At 34.3% G+C, this 11,503-nt stretch overlaps 1 protein-coding gene across 47 annotated transcripts; it reads left to right on the forward strand.

The window, feature by feature from the left end:
* Nucleotides 1-2,167: 2,167 nt before the first annotated feature.
* LOC18426256 (uncharacterized) lies at nucleotides 2,168-11,286 on the forward strand. Of its 47 annotated transcripts, none has more exons than XM_088860093.1 (9): nucleotides 2,168-2,410; nucleotides 2,815-3,014; nucleotides 5,367-5,577; nucleotides 8,153-8,204; nucleotides 8,276-8,322; nucleotides 8,774-8,840; nucleotides 9,002-9,045; nucleotides 9,270-9,327; nucleotides 10,976-11,286. In XM_088860093.1, exons 5-9 carry the CDS (start codon nucleotides 8,300-8,302, stop codon nucleotides 11,024-11,026), a joined length of 243 nt encoding a protein of 80 aa, XP_088716219.1. In that variant the 5' UTR covers nucleotides 2,168-2,410; nucleotides 2,815-3,014; nucleotides 5,367-5,577; nucleotides 8,153-8,204; nucleotides 8,276-8,299; the 3' UTR covers nucleotides 11,027-11,286. The 47 variants fall into 47 exon arrangements, with proteins under 47 accessions (XP_088716219.1, XP_088716233.1, XP_011620433.1 ...); XM_088860107.1 differs by having other exon boundaries at nucleotides 9,273-9,327; XM_011622131.3 differs by having other exon boundaries at nucleotides 8,153-8,200.
* The last annotated feature ends 217 nt before the right edge of the window (nucleotides 11,287-11,503 follow it).

An 11,503-nucleotide genomic window follows, 5' to 3' on the forward strand; every position in this document is an offset into this window, starting at 1 on the left:
TATCCTTATGGACCATCACTACTTTCAAAAGCTTTTGGTTTAAGTTTTTGCTGCCTTGCCACGTCCTTTAGTGGACGTGGCCTTTAAGCGTTCAGGTGTAATATAATTGTTACACCTCATGTATGAGGTGTAACTTAATAAAATAATATAATAAGGTATCTTAAGAATTTAAATAGGAGAGGTCAAGACTCCCACTCTAGAAAATTTTTGAGATATTTCTCTCTCTCTTTAGTCGAATTTTTATCGGAAGCTCATTCTTAAATATTTTAGGTAAGTAACTTCATTATCTTGAAAAATAATCCGTTCTTTTTAAAAATGAAATGAAATAATTATTTCTGCTTATTATCATGAATTTTAGGCGCGATAAATTTAATGCGCAAGCGACCTCATTATTTTGAAAAATAATCTTTTTAATAAAATTGTGATATTTTATCTATGTTAAAAATTTTAAATGCTGTAAATTCTTAGAAAGAAATTTATTTATTTTTCTTGTCTATTATTAGAAAATTTTAGATACTGTAAAATTATTAGAAATAAATGTGATATTTCTGCTTTTAGTAAAATTGTGAGATTTCTTTCTACTGTTTTTGAATATTTAGACATTGTAAATTTTATGTGCAAATGACTGCCTTATTATTTGAAAACTGATATTTTTGCATTTGATTATAACATTGTCTGTGAAATATTTATTTGCAAATTGACATCCCATAAATTATGATAATTTTGTATTCTTGAATTTCTAAGAGTTTTTCTATACATATTGGATTGGCAATTATACTAAAATGTCTTTATGAACTGCTAACTTTCTAAATTTGAGCCCAAAATATTTGACTGGTTATTTTTGAGATGTTATTGAAAATGACTGTTATTAATGGTTTCAGTGAAATGCATATTAATAATTTCAGTGATATGTTGAGTACATGATATTGCTGCTTTCGAATGTTTAAAGAGATTTAGAAATACTTTAAGTATGCAAGTTGACTCATCCGGTTCGTCGGTGCGGTATAAGTCGACCTAACCGGTATGCCGGTAGGGATTAAGTGGACTCATCCGGTACGTCGGTGAGGTATAAATGGACCTGTAGGGATTAAGTGGACCTATCTAGGATGCCGATAGGGATTAAGTGGACTCATTAGGACGCTGATGGGGTATATAGGTGACCTACTTGGGATGCCAGTAGGGTATTTTGTGAAATCTTTTGAATTATGCATTGACGTTAAAATGTTATACGCATTTCAATTATTCGAATTATACTTAATTATGCATTTTTGAAAGTGAAACTTTTGATGCATTTCTTTTAATAAATCTCATTTTTTAAAATATTGATATCTTTCAACCATGATTATTTTTAGGATTATGATGATTACTTACTGAGTAGCCAAACTCATCAAATTATGGTAAACATTTTTTCAGGATAACTGCGGTTTCATTTTGAGTGCTCGTCAGGATCAACTCTGAAAGATATTGTAGTTGTGCTTAAACTTTCTTTTGTTACTTTGTAAGAATTCGCCACTGTAAATTTATCCTATCAAGCGATGTATATATGTTTTGACGGTCACATCTCAGGAATATCAGTATTGTAAATTCTTGGGGCGTGACACCGTAATGTTCATTACAGTAAAAAACTATTGTAAATGGTACTTTCGTCGAAAAAAAACTGAAAATTGAGGAAAAAAATGTAGGCTAGGTTTTGGAAAGATGGTTTTTTTTTTTTTTTTTTTTGATTTTATTAAAATATAGATATCTTAGCAATAATTTCCTAAGTTTATATCAAGTTGCAACCTTAAAATTACAATTAAAATGCATCTCAAAATTGCATTATAAAAAGTTGTTTCGACGTTGGAAAACCTTCTGATTAATCATCTCAACATCGAGATGTATGACTACGAACAGAAAAAAAGATTTTGAGTCTCAAAATATTATATCTTACATTAAATTATTTAAAAATTTTATTTTCTTTATTTTTAAATATCTATAGAAATACTTTAAAACTTTATAATTAATGATGAAAATAGATTTTTTTACCATGATGAAAATTTTTTACATCAAAATTATATTTAGGATCGAAATTTGAAGGTGCGCCTTGATCGATTAAGGTTGCGACCTTGAACAAACCACACACAATTTTGATACTTTAACCCACGAACCTGAATCCAATTCAGGGGGCGCATGAGGATTTTAGGAAGATTTGCCCCCGTGAAAAAAGCCCATTCGCTGCTCTCCTCTGCTCGTGCCCAGGTCCTCTCTCATGCCCCTCTCTCCTGTGTTCTCTCTCATCCCCGATCTTCTCAATCTCTCTAGGGCTCTCACACCTCTGTACTCTCTCTTTGCAAATCCGTCTACCTCATCTGAAGCTGTTAACTCTCATATCATTATGTCCTCACTCTTCAAGCCCTTGAAGCTATTTCAGGTATTTTTTTGTTGTTTTTAATTTTTTTCATCAATCCAAAAGTAAATGATGATTTTTGGGTTTTTGGTTTCCTCTTCAATTGTTTTGGTTTCTTATCAGTTTTGGTTTCTCTGTCTTATGTGCCCTTGTTTCTCTGTGGTGCTCTGATTTTAATGCCCTCTCTGTGATGCTTTGATTTTTCATGTAGCATCAGTAGCTCTGTAAATCTCTGCTTTAAGCTTTTTATTATTTTTCATTTACCGTTTATTCATGCAAGATCTCTGATCAAATGCGCTACAAACCTAGAACAGTTTCTGAACGTTGATATTATTGATCGAATGTGATTGACACTATAGTAATCACTGAAACTTTGGAATTTAGATCAATGGATTGATTGTTTATGACTAGTTGTTGTTCCTTCTTAGGAATGCACATTATTCCTTACTCAAGTAGCTATTCCTTCTTAAGGATGCAACTTGGAGCATTGTTGTGGTATCAAAATTGCTATTGTAAGAAGGCACTGCTTTCTCTTCCAGCAGGTTAGCAGTGAAGTTGCTTTGAACCCATGTTTGTTCACAGGATTGCCTTGTGAATACCAACAGGAACTGGATATCTTGCCAACCCGGTAAATGTCTTGGCATCACAAGCTTAATAGAGTTGGGGCTATGAATTTAAATTCATTTTAGGGTATTTTTATGTTTCTTTTGTTGTATTTTTTACTATTTCATTGGATTGACTTGGGTTGTTATTTAGTTTAAGCAATGAATCTGGTTTAGCTATTTTGATTGGCTTGGAGATATTTGGATGATTGTTTAGTCAAATTGGCTCCTCTTTCGGTGTTCCCTTTCTTTAGATTTTTGATTTGTAGATAAAATCTTAGTTATTCTTTTCATTATTTCCTTCTTGAAATCACTGGAGCCATTTGGTCTTGCTTTTCATGACAAAATTGATGTGTAGTTCACATAAAAACAAGAGTATGCAAAGTGATTGGTTAAATTCATCTCTAAAACAGCTTCCATTTAACTCTTTCAAGTCATTTACTTCATTGGATATATAGAAGTTCTATTGGGGACTTTTTTTCTTCTTTATGTTTTAATGTTGTTACTTTTCTTATTAAATATTGTTAATTATTAGTATGATGAAAGTTTCAACTACTATTTCAAGGATAAATAATCAGGGAGCCAATTGACTGAGAGCCAAATGGGCCTCCATGACCTTTTTGTCTTCTCAATGGGAAAACATCCCCTGAACCTCATCTCCTAAAAAGCATCAGCAAAGTTCACAATCTTGTTGTTGTTAATCAGTATAAACATCATTTTCAGTACATCTTATGGCTTGATTGTTCTCTCATTGTATACAAGGTCCTCTTTACCCTTGTGTTTTTGCTATCAAGTTCTTCTTTTTTTGCGATGGTATGCGAACGTGAGATCATGGTAGCATGTGTTGTAGATCATTGTGGAAGAAGACTTGCTTAATTAGGTGTGGTCTAACAATAACTTCCAAAGAGAAGCTAAAGCCCCAGCGTAGTCTCAATATGGAAGTACGAAGATTTGTTATCTGTTTATTGCATAATGCCATTGAGTAGCGGTTTTTTATTGAATTTCACTCGGCATGCCTCCTGCTCCATCAACTCCTTGTAATTTCCGTCTGAATAACTTGTTTTTTTCATTTTATATAAATTAAACTTGGGATTTCCACCTTTAACTAGGAACTGATTATCTCTGGTTTGTAGGGTGCATTTGATCTATCTCATGATGAGAAGCACTTAGTTACATAGACCTTGCATTCTTTATATATTTCTACAGAAGGCCTTTGTTCTGAAATGCCTAGATTTCAAAAGTTGAGCTTTGTGCTGTTGGTTATATTTGTATCTGAATCTGTTACCCTCGCAGTAGCTTTACTGAGTAGAAGAATATGATGCAAGATTGTTAGATCAAAATGCCCAAAAGGAATTGGTTACTATCCATTTATGAAGGGAAATTGGTTACATATATCGTTGGCATTTTGATAATTTTGACTGTGGTATCTTTAGACTTGATCATGATTATTTATAAGTTAATGGACCAATACTTATCCTAGATTACTTTCTTTGGGCATTTAAAATAGAAAATTATATTTGTGGAATAGCACTACAAGATTCTGGTGATGGAATAACAGTAGTGCTTGACTGTTTCCTGAGTTTGTAAACCTGAATTCTGTCAAACTAAGAATTCACTGTTTTAGAAACAGTTGTTAATTCAGTATATTAGTCCATCACTATTGGTCAACATTATTTGGTATTAGAGTTTTATGGGAGCGTTACAGGAAATGCTTGCATGGAGGTCCTGAACATTGAGATTGAATACCATAGTCAAGCTGTCATGAACGATGTTATCTTTTGAAAAATACACTTGATAGGTATGTCCAATTACTTTTTTCACGTAGAGGTATTTGCCCACTGATGTTTACCATGTACTTGTTGTATGATTATAGAGACAAATGTAAGTATTTGCAAAAATATGTATGTTTATGCACATGATCAAGTGATCAGAAGCTTCTGGAGATAATATATGTGTGATGACTTTAGGCTCTTTATGGTCTCTACATACCAGTGATGGATGGCTGTGAAAGCCATAAAAGCCCATAATAGGGTGTGTTCTGGGCACCATATTGATTGATCATGATGCATCATCTTGCTCTAAGGAAAATCACATAATATCAATTTATATTTCATTAGTAGATTGTATGATACTAATTTATATTTTCATTAGTAGATTGTATGATATTGAGACTATTTTGTTAGGTCAGCAATGAAATTTAAACATTGGACATTTTGTTGCAGCCCTCAATGCCCCGACCAACAAACATTGAGCCCAAATCCCTTATAAATTGTATATATTCTTGTGTTACTTCATGAAAAACTATAGGTTAGGAAATGCTCATTGTTCTATACTTTAAAATCATGACTTACTTCGGGGTATTCTGGTTGGCAATCCAGGTACTTAGAACTTACTTAACATTCCAGGAGGTTGTCAAACGCAGAAACCGGGAACTTCTTTAACTTCCCAGGAGTCATTAAACACAGAAACCAGGAACTTCTTGCAGTAACTTCTATCTTCCCAGCAAGGAGGAACTTTCAATTTACAGCAATGGATCGTGATAGTGTTCGTTTTCCAGTCCCTCATAGAAACATCGCAGTTGATATCAAGGTATTTTTTCTTATATATTTTTGGACTTATTTTCTTCCTGTAATTTCTTCCTTGTAGTAGTGGATTCTATGTGGTGATTAGAGTGGGTTTTATTCAGTTACATGAATATGAGACTTTTGAATTATTTACTATTCTTATTTTCATTTATCCCTGTTTCAATAATTAAAACCATCAAGTTTCTACGTAAATATTTTTGTGTAATCGTATGTATTGTCCACTCAATGTAGCTGCAAATTATTGGGTAAAAAAGAAAAAAGAAGAAGAGGAAAACAATTCGTGCTTCAATGATTTAATTCTATCTAAATATCTTTTTTTCTTTTCATTTTGTGGAAGAAGGCTGTGTAATTCTATTTTATCCTGTATTTCAGTTTTGCTATTTGGATTTTACTGAACTCTTATCTTTGTATTTGTTTTTAACTCTGTATTATAGGGTCTTCTCATGGATTTCCTTTTCGCGTTTTGGGTTTTACTTAACTTTTATTTATTGTATTTTTGAAGTTGGGTTCGGCCAAATTGAAGTATGGGCCTAAAGCCCTGATCGATGATGTTTTTGGGAACTTTATGGATACTATATTATTTTATTTTCTCCTACAATGTTTATGTTTTTCTTTTATTAATTTTTCCTGCAAATCTTTCCTATCTTTTTTGTTTTTCTCTTTTTCTTTGAGGTGTTTACCCTTTCATTTCTAGAGGTTTACATCGCATATTCCATTTTCAAAGTAGGTGATATTGATTTATTTCCCCCAAATGTAAAGGCGATCATGTACTTTTCTTATTCTCGTAGATGGAAAACGAAATCTGCTTCACTTGAAAATTTTACAAGCTATATAGACATCATGGTAGGATAGGTGCATCTCATAATCCCTATGCTAATATTATTATTTACAGGAGAAATTTCTTAATATCTTCCTGTGCCCATCAACACATCATGGAACACTATGCTACTACCATCAAAATAAACCAATGCTTGTTCATAAATTTTTGTGTTTTTTAACCTTATGTTCCCATAGGTCTAGTAGACATTTTGGTATATGAGGGAGTCCTGAAATATAGCTAACAATAAACTTGTCCACATTAAATTAAATGAATGGGCTTCTTACTCCAGTAGTTATCTACATTTTAGGGTCCATACATACACTCGCTCTCATCTCTGCCAAAGTGAAATTGACAATTTCATAGAGTTCATGGCAAGGACTTTTTCTTCCATTAATTATACCAGTTTTTCCTCATAACGTCCTAAGATTGTGTGGAATAATCTTATTGATTGTATATCTTAAAATACTTTCCAAAATATTTGTAAAGTTGCTCAAAAGCTTTCAAGATTTTTTTGACCAAGCAGATATTATGCAAACAACCTTGAAATATTTTTGCTAAAATATTTTCATGGTCACATGATGCAAATCTGGACAGTGCTTTAAAAATGGAACCAGCGAGCCGAACTGGTCACAGGCTGAATGAAGCCTGATTGGCCATTTCTGATCGTGCTCGTAGTTCTCCATGATGTTTTTACTAAAAAAATAAACTAAAAAAAATAAAAACCGATGGGAACTTGTGGGAACTGGGCAAGTCCGGGGGGTCTTTAGACCCAAAGAGTGCACCCACCTCCAGCATGGACGGTTCAGAGCTAGCTGGCCTGTTTTTAAAACACTATTTCAGGAGAAACAAATTTTTTATCCAACAAACCCAAACGGGGATTTTAGAGGAAAGTTGCTGCCAATCTCAAATGAGAGATAATTGTAGACTTATAGGTTGTTATTGAAAGAGATTAGTATTAGAATTTCTCTCAGGTAGATGCATTCTGAGTTTGTCTTGGTAAATTAAACATGCCGTGCGAAATTGGGAATTTAGAGGCCATGTGAACAATTTGAATACAATACTTAATATGTTTGTTTCTGAGCATCTGTCGCATCAAATTTTCATGAAGAAATGGAGCTTCATAGAGCATCTGTCGCATTGAATTTTCATGAATAAATGGAGCTTCAATGATTACTGATCTCATGAAGCATGGAAGAGGCTATTTAGTAGTTGCTCTTAACATTTTCATTTAGCTTTTAGCTTTGATTTTAGGAAGCTATGGTGGAGACTATTTAGTACTCTTATATTAACGATGTGAGCTTGGCTGCCAATGAAGCTTGTGAAATGCCAACGGTTTACGAAACTAGAAGTGGTAAAATGGCATCGCTTACAAAAGTATAAGAACATTGCTGCTGATTTTCAACAAAAAGAAAAAAGAAAAGAAAACTATCCACATTTATGTTTTTCCTAAAATTATTAGATTAATCCCAGATCTCAAAAAAAAAACGAGTTACTTGCTTATTCAAAGTTAGTTATTATCGTTGCTTCTTTATTTGTTTCTAAAATTGCCAACCCTTTTGGCCATTCATGGGTTTGTTTCTATTTCATTTCCTACTGTCCTGGTATGAAACATTTTTGCCACAAGAGTAGTAATTTCCTCTATTGTTTGAGGCATTCTACATTTTATGGTGCCGTAAATTTCTCTTTTAAGAGTTGCTTGTGATGCCAGATTTTGTGCAGTGAACACATAATAATGGACATTGTCTTTTTCTCTTCACAGGGAGCTAAAACAGATATACTGATATGCAGTTATGAAGATCATATTCTTGTAGGTACAAAATTGTATTTTCTCTGCTTTATTATGATACTCTGAAGATGTTTCTTATACCTAATGACGGTCCAGGTGGTTGCAACACAGATAGGAAGTATGGGAACCATCTTGCATGCAAGGTCTTTCTTCATCCCCATTTTTATTTTTCTCTTTTTTTTATGGAGTTTCTTGACTCCAACTTTATATTGGATAGTTTCCTCTACTGTCTCACTTTGGTTTCTCTATGTGGTCATTTTGATGGACATGTTTCAGAGAGAGAGAGAGAGAGAGAGAGAGAGAGAGAGAGGGAGAGAGAGAGAGAGATGGAGGGGGGGTCAGGTCTTGTTCTTTAGGGTGCCACCCTCCATCATCATCCATTATTTCATTGGTTGGTACTATCCGCTATTTAACCGGTTGGTCTGTCTATTGGCTATAGTCTACTTTCCTCATGGGGAACATAAAACTTGAAATTAGTACTTAATTGAGCTAAGGTCAATATAGGCCATATAAAGAACGACATCTTTATTTTTATGGAAACTATATGAAGAGCAGTTTTAAACCTGGATTCTTTTTTCCATTGTTCTCCACCAGTAAGGAGGAAGGTGTATCCATCAACCCAACTTTCAATGTCTCTGTTATATTTGGGAAGAGGGATGAGGTAAACGAGGAGGCCTTATAATCATCTGTTGTATTTGATTTGAAAATTCCACCAATACATACATACATACATATGTATTCATTCATTCCTGCAAGCATGCTTGTTTTGCGTATTTATTTAGATAATGCTGAACTCTGATCTTAATTTCATGGTGCCTGCAGCCAATGCTTGTGGCATGTGCTCGGCAGCTTATTGAGCATATGAGGTGTGTAAATGATCGCACTATTTATTGGATATTTGTTGAAGATAATTTTGTTCAATAAGCAATGAATTTGTGATGTTCTGATAAATTGGTTTATTTCCCTGTAAAAAAAGTTTATACTCACACATACACAGACAGACCCCTTTTGTTATGATGTCAGTTTAAAAATGAAACTTCGAATAGGAACCTTTAGAACTGAGTTCTTATGATCTGTTGGGTTTCTGCAGTAGCTCAGGTTCTTCAAGAGCACTGGTACTGTCTCTAGGACTCAAGGACCACTCTGCGGTAACATCTTGAATACTGGAATTTTATTTTTTTTGTAGTGATTTCTAGTTAGATCATACATGTGTGTGTATGAGAGAGAGAGAGAGAGAGAGAGAGAGAGAGAGAGAAAGAGAGAGAGAGAGAGAGAGAGAGAAAGAGAGAGATAGAGAGAGAGAGAGAGAGAGAGAGAGGGAGAGAGATGGCCATTAATTTATGGCCATCTCTTGACCCACTCCATGTTCCTTCAAGGTCCACTATATATTCCTTGACCATATTCATGACTCTGAGCCCCTCACCTGTGACCTGTGACCAAATTTTCCTGTTGGATCTGGTCCTCAGTGAGAGAGAGAGATGCCATTGATTTTAGATCATCTCATGAAACAGTCCATATTCCTCCACCACATTCACAACTGTGAACCATTTTCACCTCTGAATCGCAAGTAACTTCCCTATTAGCTTTTGACCTTAATCCTTCTAAGCCTTGCTTCATTACCCAACAAGGGAGAATTGGTTTTTTGATTGTTAAACAGTTCCTCGTTGCCCATACCTTAACCAACTCAATCAACCTCTCGATGATGAACATTCTAAGTAAGAGTCTCTTCAAAGAGAGGGTCTGGGTGTCGAATAAAGAAAGTTGGCAGGTATTCCATTTGAAAGGAACCCGTCTCTCTCTCTCTCTCTCTCAGTGGCAAATGGCGTCACCTTTCACCACCCATTAAGAGTCGTTAGGACTTCAAACTAGAAGTTACTCTCTCTCTCTCTCTCTCTCTCTCTCCCTCTCTCTGTATGTATGTTACAGTCAAAAGGAGTTTAGGTGTCTCTTTTGGAAGCCATTGGTATCTGTATCCGCTTCCAACCATGCGTGGGGAATATATGAAGTAGTGCAGTTGTGGAAGGCCATGGCATGGATTATATTTAGGATAATTACTAGAAACCGAATGTAAAAGCTTATCTCAGAACAATTTTTTTTATTTGATAAGTAATGAGTAATTTCAAAGTGGTTTAAAACTAGTCTTGGACGGTAGTTTTTGTCTAACTTGCCAGTTTATAAAATTAAAAAACTATGGCATCCAAAGTTTTCTCTATGGAGACCTTCATATTGCATTGGAATGCATTGTTTTTAGGGCAAGCTTTCTATGCTTGCCCTACAGCATAAAACTTATATGCCTCCCTTTATTCTACCCTCCATTCTGGACCGTAGGAGGGTTAAGATTGCCCCAATTACAATGTCACGTCTTTGTATTATTTTATTTTTAATTTTTTTTCTACACACTATTTTAACACCAAATTTTGTACATCCAATCCTCTAGGAAACTCGCACTAGTGAAAAATATAAAAAAAATATTTCAAATAAACTAAAATGACTAAAATACCCCTGAAAGTTTCAAGGGGTATTTTGGCCATTAAATTTTATCAAAATATTAGTTTTAATATTTTTTTACAGGTGTGTCCCAATGCGAGGATGGCACGTATCAAATTTCATATTCATACAATTAGTATAAAATAAAATATTTTGAGACGTCGGATCTAAGATCAAACGATAAGTGGCTCTCTTGATCAAAATTGGACGGCTGGATGGTAGGGGAAGCATAGATCTTCTATGCTGTAAGGGAAGTATAGAAACTTTTCCCTTGTGTTTATCCATATTTATGTGTATGGTATGTTGCAGGAAACTCTTAGAGCAGTTGTTGCTGCTGTGACTGCTATTCGCCTCTGGTAAGACGGGGAACTCTTGCAGTTATAAGAGAGAGAGCGAGGGGTTTTTATTGAGATGACTGCATTGATTCAGAGAGAGGGTAATGGTTTCTTGAGACAACAGCAACGGTGCCCCAGGGAAAGCTAATTCATTAATTTAATGTAACTGATATGAACCTTATTGAGTGGACAGGGGGGATGTACCTCCATATGGCATCTTGGATGATATGCACCGGCTATGTCTAACGATACACGAGGAAGATTTATATGTATGATTGTTCTGCATATTTTTCTCTTAGGTGTAAGAGGATATTCGGTATATCTTCTCCTACTCAGTGATCTAGAATATTTGGATCCGAATTTAGATCCGAATTAATTTCAATTTTGTATATTATAAAGTTAAAATATAATTATTAAAGTTAATATATATATATATATATATATATATATATATCAACGTTACGCAACATTTATAGGCGAAATTGAATAGTGCTTTCGCTTA

The sequence above is a fragment of the Amborella trichopoda genome, chromosome 1 (assembly GCF_054954075.1).
Source record: "Amborella trichopoda isolate Santa Cruz 75 chromosome 1, AtrichopodaSantaCruz75HAP2 v2.0, whole genome shotgun sequence".
NCBI classification, from domain to species: Eukaryota; Viridiplantae; Streptophyta; class Magnoliopsida; order Amborellales; family Amborellaceae; genus Amborella; species Amborella trichopoda.